Source organism: Podarcis raffonei, chromosome 6 (assembly GCF_027172205.1).
Source record: "Podarcis raffonei isolate rPodRaf1 chromosome 6, rPodRaf1.pri, whole genome shotgun sequence".
In the NCBI taxonomy this organism is placed as follows: Eukaryota; Metazoa; Chordata; class Lepidosauria; order Squamata; family Lacertidae; genus Podarcis; species Podarcis raffonei.
The window spans coordinates 50969264-50991628 of NC_070607.1; the positions used below are offsets into that span (position 1 = coordinate 50969264).

The window sequence follows — 22365 nt, forward strand, 5'->3', positions numbered from 1 at the left end:
AGTCAGCCAGTTTTATTGCATTTTCACTGGCTGTCAATATGCTTCCAACTTCTATTCAAGACCCTGATGCTTACCTATCAAGTCATTTGCAGCCTGGACCCCACATATCTTAGGGAGTGCCTTTTTTTGTATTGTCCCCTATGTCAATAGCAACCTGCTTCTCAGGCCCTGCTCCAAGTACCAACTCAAGCATATCATGGCAAACATCAGTTGCCCCAAGGTGGAATTCCCCAAGGTCCATTATTCTCCCTCTCTATTGGCATTTGGTGTGCACATGCACATGTGCCTACATATGCAAATAGATTTCTGTTTAGCCCTCAGTTCAGCCGACAGGTTTGTTTGTTTAATTAGATATGTTTATTTTGTGCTTTGCAGATTTTGTGTAACTGGTGTATCTATTTTTTTTAACACACACAGATCTTTGTACAAATGATTTAAATAAATATATTTATCTTACTATCTAACACTCATGGGGATAGTGGGTCCTTCTTTCCCTTAGTATCTCCCATTTAGCATTATTCACACACTGTCAAAAGGTTTGTCACATTCGTGTTAATAGTTAGCGAGATATATTTGAGAAGAGAGATATAGGGGTGAGGGGGAAGGATTGAGGACTCCTAGGTTGGGTGTGTGAGTGAGAGAGATATTGCTCAAGTAAGTAGGTTCACACCTGCAGTCAGCCATGCACAGACTTACTGTTCTGCAAATAGCTGGAAAAGCAACTCAGAACAGAGCGATGGATCTGCCACAGAGTGTACCAACAGGGTCTCAGGTTCATCAATCAAAGTTTTGCTGCCAATGGGAAAAGATGCAGGCAATCCTTTATTTCCCAGACTAGCCCAGGGGACAGAGAATGTGTAGAGTTGAGACTTTCTTGCATCAGTGCTAGGCACAAGGGTCCTGTCTCCAACAGGATTTTTGCTTTGAGTTGAAACAGAGCTATGCTGTGCGGTAGAGATATGGCCTCACCTATGAGCAGCCAGCTTCTTCCCTGGTGCTCTGCATGTTTTTTCACTTGTTTCTCCTGTTTGGAGACTTGCAACGTATTAGCAAGAGGCAGACAAATCTGGTCAGACTTGTTTATTGTTTCCTTTCCCTATCCAGAATCAGAGGTGCTAAAACAAAAACAAAAAACCCAAAGGGTCAGGGTAGGAGTGGGTCCTTGCTCTAGAGATGCAGAGAAGATTAGCTAAGTTTGGGTGTCTTCTGCACATGTCAATGTGATTGTCCACCACTGCTTCTGTCCAGTTCTAGCAAGGGAAGTTTCGAACCTGATGTAGGCCGAACTGCAAGAGCTTTTTCCTGCCCTTGCATTTGGTCTTGGAGGTACTTGATTTCCAACCGCTGCATTTCAATGATCCTCTCCGTTTCCTCCTCAGGATTCAACCGTAGGATGGTTGGAGTGTGCCGTTCAGGGGAGGGAGCTGGAGGAAATGGAAAAATCACATTGCTTGGTTGTAACTGTAGAAAATACCCCAAGAGATGAGCCAGGATGAGGGTTAGCCATGAACACAACAGAAAGGACAAAAGGAAAACAGGGGTTGGAATTATTGGGCAATTTCCAAGGTCTACAGCAAAGAACAAGGCCCACTGACAGTTCCTGGACACTTCACGACACTCCTGGACACTACCTGCCCCCTCTCTAAGCAGTAAGGAAGCACTGAGATGAGCTAAAGAACCTCTGCATGTTTTTATCCTCTCTACCTCTCTCTAAGGGACATGGGTGGCGCTGTGAGTAAAACCTCAGCGCCTAGGACTTGCCGATCGCATGGTCGGCGGTTCGAATCCCCGCGGCGGGGTGAGCTCCTGTCTTTCGGTCCCAGCTCCTGCCCACCTAGCAGTTCGAAAGCACCCCTAAGTGCAAGTAGATAAATAGGTACCGCTTTATAGCGGGAAGGTAAACGGAGTTTCCGTGTGCTGCGCTGGTGCCGGCTCGCCAGAGCAGCTTCCTCACGCTGGCCACGTGACCCGGAAGTGTCTCTGGACAGCGCTGGCCCCCGGCCTCTTAAGTGAGATGGGCGCACAACCCTAGAGTCGGACACGACTGGCCCGTACTGGCAGGGGTAACTTTACCTTTTTACCTCTCTCTAGGAGGTGTTTGGCTAACTTAGGGAGCAGGGGCTCACTAAGAGCATCTTGTTCAATCCTCCTTGCAGAAAAGTAGAACTGAAACTTAGGTTTCTGCTTTGCTCACAACCAGTTGTTTTGCAAAGACAACTGTTACTGTGTTAATCCCAGAGCAATATGACTATAAAGTACGTAAGGTGCCTTTTTTAATTGAATCAGCATCCACAACAGCAGCAGAACATAATCTTTTAGATAATACAAAATACCAAAGTGAGTCTAGAACATGAGGGACTTACACATGCCAGCCACCTTTTGATCAACCCCTCCCACTGGCAATACAGCACCACCAACAGCTGCATGTTGCCCTTGGGAACAAAACAGTTGCCCACACCTGTTCTAGGGAAAAGGGGCCAAAAGGAAAGAAATGGAAACATTTTCTGGGAAAGAACAGAAGGGGAAAGTGAGCTGAATAACAACTTGGTCACCTAGGGATTGTGCTGGTTGCTTCTTGCGTTTCATAAGGAGCCCCAAGGTTGACTGGAGGTCAAGAACTTGAGTACGGGTGACCTTCAGTTCTCTCCGCAGCTCATTTATTTCCTTGATGAGGCTCACATTTTCCTACAGAAACAAGATGTAGCATAGCTAAGGTGATAGGAAATTTACTGTCTATGCACCAAAAAGATATTGCTGACATTGTGGAAAAGCATACTGATATGCAGAACAAGACCAAGAGCTAAACAAAGCAGATGCTTTGGGGTATAAAAGAATGGAGGATGCCTCTTGTGTTCTCCATATTTGCCAGGTATGCACTGCCTATATATTAAAATAAAACAGTGGTTCTCCTGAGCTCTGCAGAGCCAATTTAGGGGGGCACATGGGAAAGCCCAGTTGTGCCAGCAGAAGTTCTTGTGTAGGGCTTCTGCTGATGGGACTCGTTAGGTGAATCCCACCCACAGTACTTTTCAAATCCACATTTGAAATTCATTATTTAAACTAAAATTTCTGGACCTTCTGGACCTGGGAATGGAGCAAATAGAACTTTTTTCTTATAGCGGTTTAGAAGAGTGGACCTGCCCACTTTCCCTCACAGTGCTAGTACCTGCATGATGCGCACATAGTCTGCACGATGTACCTCGCCTTCTTTTATCACCTTCTTTTTCAGTGTTGCCAGGTTGCGCTCAAGATGCTCTCGCTGCCGTGTGTACTCTTGATGCAAGTCTGTGTCAACGCCAACAATTTCCACCTGATGGAGCAAATGAAGTGAGCTCAAAGGAAAGATGGTAGGTATCTGCTGCTGAGAGAGAAGAACTTTCACTTACCATATCTGCCTTCTGCACATACTTTTCATAGATATCCCGGATGCTCTCCTTCAGTTTCTTGGGTTCCTGGATGAGGCCTACACAGTTGTGAAGATCTGTTTTAAATCGCTTGACAAGTGCTTCCATGTCTCGTTCCTGCAGTCAGAGGAACACCAAAGCTTGATGCAGCAGAATACATTGCCTGTTGGTGAGGCTTCCTTGCTCTGGCTCAAATTACATCTCACAAATTGTCTGTGGGACAAATACTGGCCAGAGGTTACCCAACCTATTGGGACAGTGGTAGTGAAATAATGTGAAAGCCTGAAATGAAATTGTTGTTTTACATATGCAAGTCATCAAGTCATGGGCAGGCATGTGCGGAGTCACCTATTAAATTATTACATTAGAGCAGCCCCAACACATTTGTCATTACCTTGCTTTAATGTGAAATTTAAAACTAGATTCAGTGGAAGAAAATTTCAATTACCATTACAGAATCATAAAGATGGAAGGAAACTTTAGAGCTCATCTTAGTCTGTATATGACACCCTAAAGAAGGACCAGTTATAATTTGGTGTACCACTTTTTTCAGCTGCCATTTGACACACCTTTTGCATCTCTTTGTGCATCTCCCGGTCTGTGGCTTTCAGTTTTAGCCGTAGCTCTGATATGTTCAGTTCCAGTTGTGTGTTCTGCTTGTGGAAACGTTCCAGCTCTCCTTCCATCTGCACAGATGCATGAGAAGAGGAGAAGTTTTAAAGGAGGCCTGTGGCCTGCTATGGTCTTCTAGCTGGCCCAGCTTCAGGGCTGGAAGTGGGCTGCCTAATCTGCTCTCACCTCCTGGATCTGCTCCTTCATAGCTTTGATATCATTCTCACGCGGCTCTATTTGCTTCTTCAACTCCTTTATTTTATAATCTAGTACAAATTTGAACTTCTCCAGTTCCTGGTTTTTTTTCTTTAGATCGTAAATTCGCTTCTCCTGGGACAAATAAAATAGAGACATGAGGTGAGCGGTGTCTAAAGAGACAGAGGGATCTCTTACAACTTCAGCCCTACATCAGTGGAGTCAAGAGACAATGTGTGGGACAGTGGCATATGAGGAAGAAAAAGGGAAAGTGTCAGAAATATCAGAGAAGGGATAATGAATTCTAAGTTCATCCTTCAGACTGGGAGACACAGAGAGGCATTGCTTAGTGGCTCAGAGCCTTTGTAGATGTGGACAACAAAATCCAGCTGGGGGTAGAGGGATGGGAAAGGAGCATAGATCCAAGCACCTCACCTTGTCTTGAATGGTTTCATCTCTTTCTTGAATCTCTCTCTTCAGCCCTTGGATGTCCTTCTCTAAGGCTTTAATGATTCCTTGCAACTTTTGCTGCTCCACCTTCATTGCCTCAATGTCACTGCAGCGCTCTTCAATCTCTTTCTGCAGACTGTTGAACTAGAGAAAAAAGCACAAGGTATCTTTCAGTCTGAAGCCAATGTCTCACCCAGCAACAGTTCCATGAGAACTGCTGACAGGAATCGGTGAAAGCTACCAGGAAGCAGAGTTGATCATGGCCCATCAACTGATGGACAGTGAGTTCAAACCTGCAGGATTGGCTGTGCAACCAAATCTCTAATGGGAAACTCGGTCAAACAGCTGATTCTTGCAGAAAGGAGCTTTGCCAACCCTATACTGGGTGCTTGGAAAATGCTGAGCATGCCAAGCACTTTACACAGAACTTCCCAAACACCTAATAGGCAGCTGGATATTGGGAAGCGCTGCATAAGGGAGTTGGACAGGTGGGTGGGATGACCCACCTCTCAATCATCTGACAATTAAAGAAAACAAGCATGCAAGGGCCATTTGTACAATTAACATAACATTTAATTCAGCCCTTTGCTAGCATTCCAACCTTTAGAGAAAACTTTGCATTTTAGGAAATAATTTTATATTAGATGTAAAACAGATTTTGGTTGACATTTCTGTGGCACTGTTTCAATAGACAATTCGGTATTAAAATTTGTGTTGCTTTTTATAATTTTAATCTACTCTTATTACCTATTTTATTGTCATTTTGTTGACAGAGAAAGTGGTATATACATCTTGAAATAAATGATCACAAACCAGAAATCTGATAGTCTGAAACAGGCGAGCATACCTTCTTCCTCATGATTCCTGTCTCCCCTTTTAGCCGCAAATTTGATTCTCTTTCCTCACGAAGTCGCCTCTCATACTTAATTTTTATGTCCTGGATTTCTCGATCCTCATCTTCTTCAATTTGTTTCTTAGTTTCCTCAAATTCTCGGAGCTGAGTTCTTGATTCATCTTGAGCCTGAAAGTTAGGAAGGAGAAAAGTAAAAAAGAGAAGGGACCAGACTGAAATGATTGCCTGGGAGAGGCAAGACCCTGGGCTAGTTTGGAGATGAGGCAGATTGATACAAGCTCTCCGGAGATGACAATGCAGCAACATGATGTTACAGTGCTGGAGGCTTAATTACATGTTACAAAAGCACTGAATGACCCAGTTCATAAATTAGTGGTGGGTAAGTGGATCTGACCAGTGCATCAGATTTTTACCTCCACCAACCTTGCAGGTGAACTCTGACAGGTGGGCGAGTCTGGATATAAAAAAGTATATGTATGGAGAGGTGAATGACAGAAACATCCAGCTACTTATGTCACTCTGAGTACAGTAAGGATGGAAAAATGAGAGTTTGGAGCTGTCATTGACTTCAGCCAGAAAGGACAGGTGTGTAGGGTTGAGCATAATCTACTTGAAGAGTACTTTAAATTAGAATCTCTGTAGCTGTGAAACTTACTTAGTAGGATCCAGTAGAGTGGCTCTTTTTTGGGGGGGGGGGTGTTATTGGAATGTTGTTTTTATTTTGATTATATATTTTGTGGTTTTTATGTTGATCTTTTCTGTGAACCAGCTTGAGACCTCCGGGTAAAGGGCGGTATATAAATCCAATAAATAACCTGCCATATACAAGCTTCAATATACAAGCTTCTGGACAATGATTAAAGAATACTGTTCCTTTTGTTTCAGGTACCATATTTTTCGCTCTATAAGACGCACCAGACCATAAGACGCACCTAGTTTTTGGAAGAAGAAAACAAGAAAAAAAAAATTTCTGAATCCCAGAAGCCAGGACGGTAAGCGGGATCGCTGCGCAGCGATCCCACTTACTGTCCTGGCTTCTGGGATAGCCGTGCGTAGCCTCTCCCGGCTGGGGTGGCTATGCACGGCTAAACAAGAAGCCAGGACAGCCAGCGGGATCGCAGTGCAGCGATCCCGCTGGCTGTCCTGGCTTTTTGCTTGTCCGCGCGCAGCCTCTCCCGTGCAAAGGGAGCCTTCAGCCCCTGTCCGGGAGAGGCTGCGCACGGCTCCGGCTCCCCCCAAGAGTTGCACTCCCTTTAAAGAGCGCACGGAGTGTGTGTGCAGCTCTTAGGGGCTTTTCTCCAAGGAGGGAGAAGGGCAACCCTTCTCCCTCCTCGGGGAAAAGCCCCCAAGACACGCTCCATGCGGCTCTTTAAAGGGAGTGCTGAGCAGAGCCTCCCGCCTGCATTCGCTCCATAAGACGCACACACATTTCCCCTTACTTTTTAGGAGGGGAAAAGTGTGTCTTATAGAGCGAAAAATACAGTATGAATGTTGTCATACAGAGACTTTTTGTTGGCATGGTTTACTTTTACTTTTTGAAATATGGCAATCCTATCTAAGCCAGAAACAGGTCAGCCTGCCTAGGGGTTTTATCTGAGCGAACTGTAAGTTAAACGCACTAACATGTGGCACTCAGGGAAGAAGAAGACTGGAAAGATCTGTGTTTGGGATGGGAGATGGTTGCCTAATCAGGAGGGGCAAGTACAAGAGTGTACACAGATCAGAGCTCAACTTCAGAGCACAGCTAGTGGAAGTCAGAAGAGCGATGAAGGACTGAATCAGTAGTAACTTCAAGCATAGTAGAACTGTGCCCATCCTTAAAAATAAATAAAAATGAAACCATCACTGCTCATACCTCTTCCAGCTGAGTGGTTTTCTCAAGCAGCTTTGCCTCATAATATTCTGTCAGCTCCTCCAGCGCCTGGTTTTTGTGCTCTTCCATTTCATGAAGCTGCTTCTCATAGTCCTCCTGCATGCGTTGGGATTTCATCTGAAGCTCCTGGTACTTCTCAAACTCCAGCAGAAGCTTCTGGTTATTGCCAGATTCTGACCCAAAGAGAGAGTAAAAAACAAATTAATGTATGTGTGGGGTGGGAGGATGTATTACAGAGTAAGGTATGTCTTGTTCTCTTCCAGATATCCTTAGTCTTAGGGAGCCGTTTTAGACCCACATCTTGGTGCCTGCTCACATCTCTCTCCTCTAGCTCATACTATTCCTCAACCACTAGCTTTGAAGCCCCATTTGCACACTCTTTACAGGTGCATTTACATCAGAACTCCATACTCATTAGTTCTGGCTCCTTAGGCACAAAAGAAAATACTGGGGGATTAACTTCTGTATGCCATCCCCCCAAAAGTGGGAATGATGTGACGTGCATAATGCTGTGCAGATGCTAAGATGATACAGACTACTCCACTCGTGGTGGATTTGCAATGACAGTAATATACTGATGGCCATGGAAGAAGTGTGCAGTAAAACCTTGTTTCTTGGTGGCTTGCAGAGATAAGATGCTTTAAAAAGGTATCCCCAGTTTTCAGAAAGTTACCTACCTTACTATGCCCTGCTTATCTATTGCCCCTTTATGTTCTTCTTTATTAGGTTTGCTCATTTCTTCCTGCCTTTATTGGCAGGGAGATATAATTATAATTAAAAAGATGAGTTAATTCCAGTTACATTCAAGCAAATTATTGTCAATATGCCTATGTACTCAGTCCTCTAAGTTGCCCCTTTGCCATGACCGACAAACACTCAGCATGGGAAAGGTTTTCTTTCTTCATCTTTCACCATAGGGACTGAAGCCCTTTCTTACAGTCTGCAGGAAAGTGTGACTTAAAGTCCTCCTAACCTAGGTCTTGCACCTCTCTTGCCTGCTTCTCTGTTAGTTCTGCAACTTGTTCCTGGTGCTGTGCTTCCTGCTTTTCTTTATCTGCTTTCAAAACCTGAAATACATAGAGATGAGAATTACACCTGAAACTAGGCATCTCAACCTTTGAATTCCTCAGGTGACTGCATGATGGGAAAAAGAAGATACAATAATGCTGAGAGTTGTAGTTATTGCTTGACCCTCACCTGGTTTTTGGTTTTCAGTGATTCCATTTCCTGGATGAATTTCTCAGTTAGTTCTTTAATCTTTTCATTATAATTCATGTCCTTGAGGCGCAGCTGGTACTCATTTTCCATCTTCAGTTCCTCTACACGTGTTTTTAGTTCTAACATGATCTGAGTCTGCAGGGTAAGGAATCATAAGAAAAGAAATTGGTGGCAAAACATTTAGATATGCAAATTAAATAAAAATCTACTGTACACAGTATCTTGCCAGATCTATATTTTAGGGCTGTTTCATATGTTAAATTTGCCATGGATACACACAAGGCATTTCAGGTGGAATTTAAAATGGTGGCCTTCAAATCGTTCCATTAGTGCAAGCATTCTAGCATGCCAGGCAGAATAATGCCCCCTCTCTTCCCCCTGAATGCTATTCTGGGGGTTCTCCCAACCCCCACCGAGCCCATTTCAAGCAGGTGGGGGAAGAAGCCCTACTGCGCAAGCAGAAGTCCTTGCACAGGGCTTCCACTGATGGGTGCCAGGTGAATCCTGCCCTTCACGTCTATCTGAAAAACTATCATATATAAAGACAGCATATATTGTATCTGGGCATATATATGCATTTTCTATAACATGTGAAGTAGGTTTCAGGACAGGGAGCAATGTAGCTCATGAGCTCTATTTTAAGTGTACAATGTTTGATTCTTGTATTATAAGGCTAATTCAAACTTGCTGTCACCTCTCTACTAGGGCCATGATATGTACTGGGTTAAGTGCTGCCCCCATGGAGATAAAGCACATTTGGGTTAGTTGATACAAAGTCTTCTGTTGTGTTCTCTTCCCACTTCAAAACTCATCCGTACTGACCTTCTCTTCCATGTCTGTTCTAGTGATCAATACTTCATCAGAGTATGGCACATCTCTCTCCCTTTTCAACCCCCGCCCTTCTTTGTCATAAACTTTCCAGATAAATATACAGCCATCCTCTGCAGATGTTAGTAGGAACTGATCATCAGCTGTTATGGACATCTGTGGAGAAAAAAGGCATACTGAACTCCAATAAAACACAACTGGAGAGTCAGAGAAAAGAAAGGGCAGTTGGCAGAATCAGAAGAAGATGCTCCAGTTGGATTAATAAGGATCAATTATTTTTAAAATATATCCATCTCTTTGCCTCTAGTGATATCTCTTCTCTTCTTCTCCACTTTCCCCATTATGCTCCAAGCATTCCCGTTGCCATTTGTCAGGCTGCTGTCCATTCCTCAGAATCCATTTAATTAACAACTTGTCCTTGTTTTCAGTGGCTTTTCCATTCGCTCTCATTATCAATCTCAGTCTTATCTTTTTAATGAGGCACAGTAGTAGACTGATTTTAAACATGACACCAAGAAGCACAGTCACCCTCACACCCTTGCTCTCAACATTACTGGAACCTATGGTGAAAGTATGTGATAAACAAGCCTTCTGGATGAAATAACATTTTAAAAATAGTACTGTACAGCAACAATGTTGTAAATGTTGCACTCCAGCGTCTGAGAGATTTCCCCTACACTCTCCCAGCTACATACACTCAGCTTGGAAGAGAATGAGGCCGATGGGTGTGCTGTTTAGGTAGAACTCATTCTCATTATTTTCCCCATTACTGTGATTAGAGACTCTGTTGTCTATTGTCATTCTTATTAAGCTACTTGATACACAATAAATATATCATATTTAGATATGCCCATTTGTGGCTCATTGTGTGATATAAGGTGTGCCTCCTTTCATTATTTGTTGCTGCAGACTCAGAAAAAGAAGGGATAAATAAAGGCTGTGGCAATTAAGTTGACCTGGAGACTGACTTGGCCTTTACCTTGGTGACTGGACCAGCATGGGCTTGGTATTCATTGTATTCCTTGTGCACAGGTAGTGGGTATTTCATGGACCGAATGGTCCCTGCAGAGGTTCCGGCGAACACCATGCGTCCAGAATGAGATACCACTATGAAAGTGTAGGCAACTTCAAAAGTGGGCACTTCTCGCAGTATCTGAAAGAAAGGACACCCACCATGCTTTTAGCAAGTCACTCAGCAAGGATTAAATTTGCACTGGAAAGTGGCAGAGGGTACACAAATCCATCATTCGTTCTCTCCACTGTGAATGTCCTGTTATCCTCTCAACGCCTCAAGAGTCATGAATTCCCCTCTCAACTTCATAACTGGGAAGAAACCCACAATTTTTGGCAACCAAGGCAAGGTATAGATTCCATAGATAGCTATACTCTTATAGAGAAAAAGAAGGAAACTATGAACACAACTGTCACTACATGGGATAGGCAACCACTGGTATTAAAAGCTGGAGGGGTGGGTGGGACTGCAAGCCACAGCTACTGGCGGAGGAAGAGGAGTGCGGGGGGAGTGTACCGCCCCCGGCAGTGCAATCTCAGTAGGGTGCCATTGCGGCTGCCCCCCGCCCCCGCTGGGCACCCCGCCTGCTCTCCGCCCCCTGTTGCTGGAGTATGAAGCTCTGCCACTGGCTACAGCACTGGGTTCACTGAGCTTCACTTTCTTCTGCATTGTTTGCTGCACTTTGATCAGCTCCATAAGTGTCTGCACATGAGCTCACCGCAGAATCACAGATCTCCTTGATGCTATGATCAGATCCGACAGCAAATATGACTTTTGCATCGGGTGATATTGCCACTCCATTGTAGCTGCAGGACTTGAGCACACACTCGGATTCTCTCTTGCCATTCTGGAGGTTCCATTCATATACTGCCCCATCTGTGCCACAGGAGACCAGTTTATAGTCATCCATGCTCCACGCCACTGCGCGTACCTGGAGGGGCGAGTGAGAATATATATAGAATGCTCAGGCAATCCTTACTTAGGCACAAGCGACAGGTTGCTGCTTGGTACTCTGCCTGTTTACCTGGTGTCATTGCATCAAACCTTTTACATAAGAGACTCACAGAACACAGCCCCTTTTTACCCTGTGTCCTTTGTGCTCACAGTTTACCTGTAAGCAGTTAAGATAAAGATTCCCATTATAATCCAGCAGGTCAGGCTAAGAGGGTCAGGAATTATGTTCATGAACTGAATTCCGAGTTATAACAGCTCACACATTTGGTCTCCAAACACATCATAGCTAATAGCCAGTGGCAAGGAAAGGCCTGCAGATTACCATCTGTCCTTGTAGCTCCTCAGGTTTTGTCCTCCCCTGCTCAAAGTTCTATGCCTTTTTTGACAAATCAATAAAAAGTGAATAACAAAAAACATGCTCTGTAGTTTTTGAACCCATACATATTTCTAATAACTCAGTTAAAAAGGTATTCGCTTCATTTTCACATTCACCTTGCTCTCGTGTATATTGTAGTAACTTAAAAATGTTTATAAATACTGGAGTCAATTATAAAATTATTTATGAAACTCTCCCAAATTATAATAAATTATCTGCCTAGTTGCCTGGAGGCAATTCTCGTCACATAAGAGTGGCTGTTTACAAACTTGCTTTATTCTGTTTAACCTTTTCCCTTATCGCTAATAAGTCTTATCTCATATAGTTCCCAGATAGTTCCCTTGCTTTCCTTAGCAAAGCTTCAGCTTCTTTCACTATAAATTGGACTCATGAGCACAAAATGGTGAGATAAGAGGGCACTGAACTGCTGTAGGTAATCATGGGTGGAACTTATGGAGCTATCTCAAAACATTTAATAAGCTTGGAATTTACCTATTTGTGATCACTAGGGCATCAAAGCAGGGCTGATAACAGTTCCAGAGGAATCCACTTGCTCCTTAAAATTCATTGGGTCAAAGTTCTTAAATTCAGGGTATTTCAAGTCTTTTTTGCACTGATATTTGGGAGGCCAATTACACCAAGGGAGGTTGGAGGGAATGTCGTCTCCACAGTCATCTAACAGGTTGTTGGCAATTCAGTAAACAAACATTAAATAATATATCTGTTTTCTTGATAAGCCGAGCCCAGACAAACAAAAGTACTTTTAAGCCCTACTGTTTCAGCAAGAGAAATTTAAGCACATTCCTATTAAAATCAGTAGTTAAGTCCCACTGAGTTCAGTTGGACTTACTCCCAGCTACGTGTGTATAGGATTACAAAGTACTGTAAAAATGCTGGCTTTCTTTTAACCTAAGCTATCGCACATAACAGAGGAGAAAGCTGATTCCACTGTTCGTAAAAAGTGATCCAAATTATATCTGCACTGCCAGAGAACTATACTCAGGAGCACCTTGGAGTATTTTTAATCCTTCACTCCTATTCTTTAGTTTCTAGTGCCTTTGTAATAAAAAAATAATTCAATCATAGGCAGAGCCTCAAAACAAGCTTCTTGAGAAATCCTGTTCTTTTGGCATTTCAAATATATTCAGTTTAATGTACTATTTTACTTGTATTGTAGGCATCACTTACTGACCTTCCCATTGTGTCCTTTCAAGTTAATGATGTTTTCAAAACTTATGGCAGAATAAATGTGAATCACATTTCCATTTACTGCTGCAAACAGATGACCTCCTGTACTGAAGGCACACTGTAGACAGAAGCAGGAGACAGCATGAAGCAATGAGACTTCACATAGGTAACCTCTTTGTGAAGGTACCAGATATCCATAATTTGGAGGCCATGCAGAAAACAGCCTCTAATCATCCTTCATCACAACCAGATGCATCTGTTGTCAGAGGGTGGTATTCTGCTATTTTGTGCTCCTCCTTTGGCTCCAGATTTTGTCTGGGAAAGTGAGCTATTAAGGACGTACCAAACTAGGACAAAGTTACTTGAGGGTCCCACTGAACTCTATTGAAATGGAAAAAGGGGTGTCCGCACACTATACAGTGGACGTATACCTTTGGGTAACGTAACTTTAGGGTTGCGAACACGGCAAACCCGGAAATGTATACTTCCAGGTTTCGCTGCGCGTGCATGCGCAGAAGTGCTCTGCACGCCATGTGTGTGCAGAAGCGCTCAATCGCGCCGCGTGTGCAGAAGGTAGCCTCTGGCTACAAAGATTTCAGGATACAGCCGGGCCTCCGGAACGGATCCCATTCGTAACTGGAGGTACCACTCTATACTGGCATAAGAACTGAAATGCTTAAATGTTGAATCTTCCTTCAAATCCTAGCCTAATTGATTCGCAACAGAGAACCCTGAGACTTCAGGCGTCTGTACAAGAAGTATCCTAAACTCTACCTAACTCGAAGACTCTCCTTATTCCATAGGAAGAAGGCAATAGTCTTTTTGTATGTACCTGGAAATCACCCTTCTGGAATCACACCCTACTCTGTATTCCAGCAGAATGTGGGGAAATTCCTCTAGCATATTTGAGCAAAATCTCCCTCAGAATTTGTGTTCTGGTATGGGTTATTTCCTGAACACAGAAAAATAGTCTGTCGATGTGTCGGGAGAGACCTGTTCCAAGCAAACGTGGTAGCGCAACTTACTAGTCATAAAATGCCTGTGCCACCTCCCAATCTGGTGTTCCCCATTCAAGCTCCTCCACCAGTTCCTTCCCCTGCGCTGCTCACCTCTCTGCACCCTCGTACAGTGAAGTCCTTGAAAGTTCGGATGTCATCAATAAGCAGATTCATAAGTCGGAGTTTGTCAGCAAAACCAACCAACACATACAGTCCACTAGGGTGAAGGGAAAGTGCATATGCCTCTTCTTGGTATTCCTTGTACAGGTCCAGTGTGCTGCAGCAAGAGCAACCATGGCAATCAAAGCACAGACCACGTTTCTGTGCAACTAAGTTGTACCTAGTGCTATTTTTGGTCACAGTTCCCCCAAGAAGGTCAAATGCTGGGGAACAGTGAACAAAGGGGAACAAAGACAACTTGACAGCGTCATACATATACCAGTCCCTTTCAATGCATACATCAGGGCAGCAAAAATAATTTTTCACATGACAGGCAGTTCATACTGTCAGGCAACCAAATTAATTCAGCATCACATGAGAATCAATTTGTATAACCAGAACTAACAATAAAATTGCCATTTTTTGTAAACCTAAAGTTGATAAAAGAAATAAGCTTTCTAATTTTGATAGCTCCAGATTTTTAATGGATTTTTCTGGATTTAGAACTAGGGTTATGTTTCTGTTACATACACAGGAGTCCCATGAAGAAGTACAATTATGTATCTGAACCTTGCCTATCAACTGATTTCTAGAGCAACCACCATCTCTTAATATTTTTTTCTCTGAGTAAATACAGTATAAGCAGTTTCTTTTTATCATAATAGGACTGACACTTGCCCTGATGATTGCCTGGGGCTCTGTAGTGAATTGCCACTCACTCATGGTCTGAGTACAATTCATAGTCCGAGTACAAATCAAAAGGCTGTGCAACAGATCATGTCCCCTTACTTGTTTTCATAATTCCAGATGCGGACAGATTTGTCCAGTGAACAGGTAGCAACGAGGGGCTTGCGAATGCAGGTATCCAAGCCAGTAATGGAAGCAGAATGTATTGGGTGGTTCAGGTATTCAAAGTGAGCTGTCTCCCCCTAGTGAAATATCACAAACATGTTAGCTAGAGCTGCTCATGTGATGGTGTAACACCAGGCAACACTGAACTTCTCTCCATAGCAAAAAGGAGGCATTTGATATGTACTAAATTTATCAAAGCACTGGAAAGTCTAGTGACAAATAGGGCATTTGTAGAGAAGTACACCAGTGACTATAGAAAAGTACTCTGAAGAGGTCCAAACAGAAACAGCCACTACTGGAAATTTGACTGGAGAACAGACCTTACAAATCTTGGGGAGATTTTCCGCAAGAGGTATTTAAGATAGCTGAAATGTGTCCTTGCTGTCTCGCAGGAGAACATGACATTTTGAATTGTTTTGATGACGATTACACCAACATGTCTATGCAGCAGGGCAGAGGAGGTTGCAACAAGAAAGGCTGCCACTCTCTATATCCATAAATTGATACTGGCTATGGTCCAGATGGAAATACCAATGAAAGGCCTAAGTGCCGTGAGTTGTGTGGTCATGATATTGCTGAATGGTTATTGGTGCTTTCAATGTGAAGTTGCTATAGGAGTTATTCAGTGGTGATATCATGACTGGTGAAGGAACTGTGCAATTGAGAGTATTCTTTATGTTGCTGGTTCTCCTTTCAACACATTTTTTTAGGGTTGCTGAGTAATTGATTTGATGCAATCATATTACCAGAATATCTTAGTTTCTTGTTTTCATTCTGTTCTTTGCAGCACAAGAATATAAAATTACTTTGAACACCACATTTCCGAGTCGTGCTCTTAATGAACTCACCTTGCTTATCTCAGCTGCTGATATGGAGAGGAGATAGAGCTGATTCTTAGTTGTGCTGATTAGAAGTGTTTCCTCTGCAGGACTGAAGGCAATACACACAACATCCTGTTTGTCCGACTGGTTTGGATCATTGCTGCACTGGTCTTGTGGAATCTATGAAATAAAGCAGCTTAGTTAACCACTTTCCTAGATACATACTTTCTAGTTCGGTTTTGCAGCAGAGTAATAGATAATATTCCATAAACAATGGCAGCAAGATTACCTTAATAAAGATTTTCACCTTTAAAAGCACAGAGCCAAAATGGCACATGGACCAAAAATGGGCAGTTCCAGGGCAGAGAGGGTTTAGTCCATAACCTAAATTGCCTTAACCCCAATTCTGACCCCTATGTTCACAATGTTATGCTGGTAAAATAGGGGATATAAAAGAAAATTTTGAACTGAACGTAATATCCACCCCTACCTTACATTGTCAAAAATTCTTCAGCCCTTGTGTTTTGAGGGATCATAGAATCTTAAGAGTTGGAAGAGACCAAAGGGTCATCTAGTCCAACCCCCTGCAATGCAAGAATCTCTGCTAAAGCATCCATGACACATGGCCATCCAACCCCTGCTTAAAAACGTCCAAGGAAGGAGACCTCTTGTGGGGGTCTGTTCCACTGCTGAACAGCTCTCACCATCAGTCTGGGCAGTGGAGCAGAAGAAATAGTGGGGCAGCGATGTCCTTCCAGCAGCAGCAGGATGAAGTGGTGGTGGTGAGGTTGGGGAAGCATTGGGTTGGTGCCACTGGCCCTGCAGATAGGTATACACCTACAAGGGTATTTCCACCATGGAGCTCTCCCAACCTCACTGCTGCCACCTAGCCTCATCCTGATGATCTCATCACTGCAGCTGCTGCAAGGATGTCCCCACCCCATGATTCATAAGGGCTAATGAAGATTACAGTCAACACAATCTCTTATTCAAGGCTCTTTCTTAGCTCGTCAGAACCCTCTGTAGGGTGGAGGGGGCTGGAGCTGGGGATGGAGAATGGGCTGTTTAGCTGGAACCATGTACTCCATTTTTGCTACTATGACTCAGCAACATTCTCTTCCATCTATGAGCTCCAGTGAAGGGTGGAGGCAGGCTCCATGCAGCTCACAAGCTCACTACTGCTACAATGATAATTCAGACGGCATAGGGTGGGCAAATAACAAGGTCTGCTGCAGCAATAACCTGCAGGACTGGCAATCAATTAAACAAGCAGAGCAGGGAACAAGTACAGAAAGGTGGGATGATAGTGGCTGCAAGATGCAAACAGCAACCTGGGTGTGTGAGAGCAGCCAACTGGAATGTGAATGCTTCCCCTGATTGGCTCTGGCACCTGTAGGTGTGTGAGGACTTTCTCCAGCAGTCCTCACAATATCATATCCAAAGCCTGAACCTGAGACCTCCTGTATGCAAGACTTGTGATGCACCACAGGGTAGGGTTTGTCATTTAGCCACCTTGGATCTCATTGAGATGGCTGGGTCTGTTGGTTGGGGATCAGCAAATGCCTCATCATGTGTTTGTCTCCTACCTGCGGCTGGGGTTGAGTGGTGTCTGGCGCAGTGTGGGTTCTACTTCTGCTGAATCTCCTCCTTTTGCCTCCAACATTTATATTGTTGGTGAGCTATGCAATAAATCAAGCATTCCATGTCTCAGACATCTTACCTACCCGTATCTCTCGGCTTTCTCTGTAACCTTCCTTCTCATCTGACTTCTCAAACAGTAGAACAATCCCGGGACCAGCTGAACAAGCAAATCCCTTTGAATATGCAGCAATAGCAGAGACCCGAGGTAAAAATGCTTGCTGCTGTGCTTCAGTTTCACAAACCACCTCAGTGGAAATCTCAGGGGAATTGTGAGCAGGAAACTCAATAAGGCTTTAAAAAGAAATTCATCAATCAATCAGCAGCAAACAGAGAAGTCTAACAAGTTCCAAATGTCAGTTGCATGAGGCGTAAAAAAATGATTGTTGCTCATTTTAAACTTGTTTTTTTCATTTCGGAGATGCCACATAGTCCTAGTATCAACAAAGTTTCCCCTATTTGAAATTTTGTACACATATATTAGGACATAAGTCTCATTGACCTTGGTATAACATTTCAAAGTCAACGTACTGAAGGATTTAGGGAAGATACTAAAGCTGTGCACACACTCACACTTACTCTGCATTCAGTGCACTCTCACTACTGGTTTCTGAAGCCATGTCCAAGCAATGTTAGCCACAATCCACATCTGTCCTGTAGTTGTTTGTGAAATACTGTGTTTTCATGTTTCTTGCCTCAATCCAGTGTCAATATGGATTGAATGCACCCATGAATGCACCATGCCCCCCTCTGCCCACTGATGTGGGCAGATGGCATGTGACTTGGAAACATATCCAACTGTACTGAGGTGTACAAGGGCATGCCTATGCAATTCAACATGCAGCAGAGGAGCACTGACCTTGCTGCATTTTAAGCCAGTAATGTATACAAAGCCTAACACTCCAATCCTAAGCATGCTTCTTGAATTTAATTAGCACTTTACACAAGCTTTTAAACGATATCTTATAAATTTCAGTTATTCATCCTCCAACAAGTGTGGCAGATCATGATTAGTCCCATATGACAGTGGGACAAACGGTACAATCCTGTGCATGTCTATGCAGAAGTTAAGTCCCACTGCGTTCAATGGGACTCACATTCTGGAAAGTGTGTATAAAATGCGTGGACTACAAAATGGGCTTTTCAAGCCTGAGGGCTGCCTCAGAGGCAATAACTTTTCTCAGAGAGGCAATACAGTCATGACCATGATACCATTTGTAGATCATTGTAAAACTCATTATCTGCTGGAGCACATTGACCACTCCAGTGTCAATAGTTTGAAGACAGTCTCACCTCTCTGAATCCTGTTGTGGTTCCTCCTTATCTACTTCAGAGACTATCTCTTTGCGCTCAATACTTGTCTCCCAGCGAAGATCACCAGAGTCAAATAGGTAGATCTTGCCTGTGTCAGTGCCCACAACCACCTTCTCTTCAGAAAGCCAGGCATGAGACAGGTAGTTTTGAGGTTCCCCTCGCAAGAAGTTGGTCTGTTTTAAGGTTCCTTCTGTGTATCTAAATAGCTTAAAAATGCCATATCCTGTAACACAGACTTGGGTGTTATCCTGTGGATTGAAGCTCACCTGGAAAGGAAAACAACATAAAATAAATGATTACTTGATGAGCAACATGAACAATTGATTAAAAAAATTAAGAGCAAAGGTCACCAGAGTGTTACAATATAAAATATGTAAAAATAAAGGAAACAAACAGGAACAAAAATCATAAATATTTAAACATAATACTTCAGAAAAAAGGCCTCCATGATAAAACAAGGAGTAGAGTAGGGAATTTGTCCTGTCCTTCTTTGTAACTGCACAGTTCTGCCTAAGCAACCTAAATAAGAAACCTGACTCTAGCTAGGAGCCATGTTTAGGACACACAGTTTGTGAAATAAATAAGGATGTTACACTGCAGTACAATTCTCAACCACTTGTTGAGACAAGAGAAAATGGAGTGCGCCTTCAGGGGTGAAGTCAAACTGCTGTGTTAACAGCACCGAAGTGACCTCCCCAGGGCACAAGCCTGGACAGTGTGTATGGAGGTCCTGGGCTGCCCAAACAAGATCCCCTTCCTGGTCTTACTGATGTGGTTCAAAGAAAAGCAGAGCAATACGTTTGGCACCAGCCTGGCTGAAGAAGTTGCCAGAATGAGAAGCACAACCATCTTAGGGACTCCACCCTGGATTTGTGTAGGGTTTACTCCTTAGCCTTTTCTTCACCCAAAGATACCACCCAAAAGGCAGCAGAGGTTTAAGATCTCCTAGATGGGCTACTTTCCCAGGTTGACAAACCCCATCTGCCCCTCATTTCCCTCTACAGCATGTGCAGAAAACACCTTCTTGACTGTAGGACCCACTATTGGTCTCATCTGCTCTAACCTGTCTTCACATACAGAGGAAGCTCCTACCTGACCAAGCTTTTGAGACCCATCACCTGGTTTAGCCAGCCAGTTGAAGACATTTCCCAGGGCATGGCTGCTATCACATGCTGACAGCTTCTAGGAGCCAGAGGTGACAGGGTGGGGACCAAAGGTAGACAAACTACCTCAGAAGGAGTACAATATGTTCCCCACCAGAAGTACTACCCCTCCCCTAACACTCCATACACCCTAACCACCAGGGTCAAGAAAAAGACAAAAGTATAATTGCGGAGCTGCAATGCTTATATACCCATTCAATCATGCAAGTTCTGTGTCTCAGTCGTATATGTAAATGTGTGAATGTGAACAGAAGATCTGAGATTTCACACTGAGTTTATCTCCATATGGCAACTTTTCTCACTGAGGTCTCCAATGGTGGAGGCAGAGCCTTTCTTTTTGAGGCAAAGTGGCGATAATTACCTCATGTACCCAAGTACTAGACTGATGCATGTGGTGCTTCTCTTCTATGTTACCTGATAAAGAGGATTGTTCTGGACATCAACCTTGATAATTGCCATTGTTCTTTGCTTTTCCCACATCCAGTAGGCAAGGTTTGATTCTGGAGGTCCTGTCTGTGCCACTAGATATTTGGAATCAGGGGAAAAAGCTACACTAATAAATTCTTGGACCGCAAAATCAAAACTGTTCAAGATCTTCCGCTTCTTGCATGGGACAGATGACAGTTCATAGATTGTGATGGTAGGTTTATCCTGCAGTATCTCTGAAATAGCCAGATAGCGTCGATTTGGACTAATTGCCAGTGCTAGCATCCCTTGGCTCTTTTCTGAGCCTATAAAGCACAGAGAAAAAGCTTATGTGAGCTTCATGTAGGAACATTACATTTTCAGGAGCCAAGTCCAATATCAAGGTTGCCCATGTGGGCTTTAACTTTTTTCAAAGACTTCAGGAAATAACTACATATTACTGAGATTAAACAGTTATAGAGATGATAATCCAGGAAACTGAAATCCCAATAATTTCCTTGTTGTAGAGACATTGGCTCAGTTCACACATAACATTAAGCCAAACTATGTATTAGCATAGTTGAATCTATGTATTAGCATGAATGTGTGACCATGCAGGTTCTCAGAGATGGGATTGTAGTCACTTTGCTCCTTTACTAAAACAAGCCAAGCTTCAAACATTGGTTTACAAACTTGGCTTGTTTCAATAAACAATAATTAAATGTCAGGTAACTGGTAAAATAGGCTAGTGCTTCCAATCTCCTCAACACAGCCACCTTAAAGAAGAGAGAAGTATGCAAGAGCAAGGCCCATGGAATCATAGAATCATAGAGTTGGAAGGAACCTCAAGGGTCATCTAGTCCAACCCCCTGCAATGCAGGAATCACATGACAGGTGGCCATTCAACCTCTGCTTAGCAATCTCACTCAGGTTCATTCACATGATGCTAAACCATAGTTTCCTGAACATCTGTTGTGTTTATTTATGACATTTTAATACCACTTAATAGAATAAATATCTAAGCAGTTTATACAAAAACAGTCCAAAGATACTTAGTTGAATTGTTCAGCAATGTTTGAATGTAACCATCTCTAAAATATACACCTAATGCGAAGCTGCATTTTAAAACAGCATAAGCAAGAAGCGAAAATGTTTATCTTTCACCTAAATCTAGACAGAACATAACAATGGGCAGAAGCCACTTTGCAACCAAGTGTCAGATCTGTAAACGACATTCTTGTGAAAGCATATAAAAACAAATACTGTAATTATTTTTTGGAAGCCATGAGGCAGTGTAAACTGAGTTTTCTACCAGCTTCAACCATGCTTTCCAACTTTAATGTGATATGTGGGTTCCGAGCCTGAATCTCTAACACTGCAACTATTTAAACCCAGGTGGCTACTTTATTAGTAAGAAATAGCACAAGTATCATGTCTAAAATATGAAAGGGAAGGGTCAGCAGCTAGGAATGCAGACGAGGCCTTGCCTATTTAGAAGACTGATATTTTAGGTGGGTAGCTACACCTTCCCGCTTCCTTTCCTAAATTTCAGCCTTGGCAGTGAGGAGACATGGGAGAACGGGGTGGGGGGAGGAAGAGGAGAAAGCTGATTTACCTGGGATGAACTTCTGCCATTTCTGCTCAATGTGATATTTCACACAGCTATTCCCCGCAGGGTACACTATGATCTGTTCATCGAAGAAGCAAATATTATTTGCTACCCGGGACTGGAAGCCAAAGATGTGGAGGGCTTGCGCCACAATCACCGACATGGCGCCTGAGATTCAGCAAACTTTACTGGAAAAGGAGAAAGAAGCGTCAGGAAGATTTCCCAGGTGGGGTTGTCGTGCTCCTTCCCCAGCAGGCGCCCAGGGATGGGGCCCCGACCCGCCAAGTCGTTTTGCTTGCTCGTCTCGGGTCTTGCTCTTCCCTAACTACCCAGACCTCTCTCCCCTGTGGGGTCCCGCTCAGCTCAACTGCTTCTCTCTCTCTCTGGCCTTAAGGTAAAAAGAGCAGAAGAAAAAAGGAAGTCGAGGCTGGTTGCTATGGAGA

The 22365-nt window shown here is 43.4% G+C and overlaps 1 protein-coding gene across 3 annotated transcripts; it reads right to left on the reverse strand.

Annotated features, from left to right (window-relative positions):
* Positions 1-1065: 1065 nt before the first annotated feature.
* Positions 1066-22301, reverse strand: CFAP57 (cilia and flagella associated protein 57). 3 transcript variants are annotated; one of them, XM_053392750.1, is made up of 22 exons: positions 21929-22301; positions 20323-20429; positions 18725-19011; positions 17518-17725; positions 15821-15973; positions 14910-15049; positions 14073-14238; positions 12968-13081; positions 11164-11376; positions 10413-10586; positions 9428-9589; positions 8585-8740; positions 8361-8454; positions 7370-7560; positions 5509-5682; positions 4647-4805; positions 4203-4346; positions 3974-4090; positions 3387-3521; positions 3167-3310; positions 2553-2685; positions 1066-1424 (listed from the first exon to the last, which is right to left on the reverse strand). In XM_053392750.1, exons 1-22 carry the CDS (start codon positions 22083-22085, stop codon positions 1216-1218), a joined length of 3537 nt encoding a protein of 1178 aa, XP_053248725.1. In that variant the 5' UTR covers positions 22086-22301; the 3' UTR covers positions 1066-1215. The 3 variants fall into 3 exon arrangements, with proteins under 3 accessions (XP_053248725.1, XP_053248724.1, XP_053248726.1); XM_053392749.1 differs by having other exon boundaries at positions 20323-20639; XM_053392751.1 differs by lacking the exon at positions 11164-11376 and having other exon boundaries at positions 20323-20639.
* Positions 22302-22365: the final 64 nt, after the last annotated feature.

Bases quoted from the DNA above. Each gene is read 5' to 3' on its own strand.
- CFAP57 (XM_053392749.1), bottom strand. From the start codon at position 22,085: ATGTCGGTGATTGTGGCGCAAGCCCTCCACATCTTTGGCTTCCAGTCC. The intron at 9,590-10,412 runs GTAAAGGCCAAG...TTTTCTCCACAG, and splicing joins ATGCTGGTCCAGTCACCAAG to ATGTCCATAACAGCTGATGA. The intron at 4,806-5,508 runs GTATGCTCGCCT...TTTTTTCTCTAG, and splicing joins CAGGAATCATGAGGAAGAAG to TTCAACAGTCTGCAGAAAGA.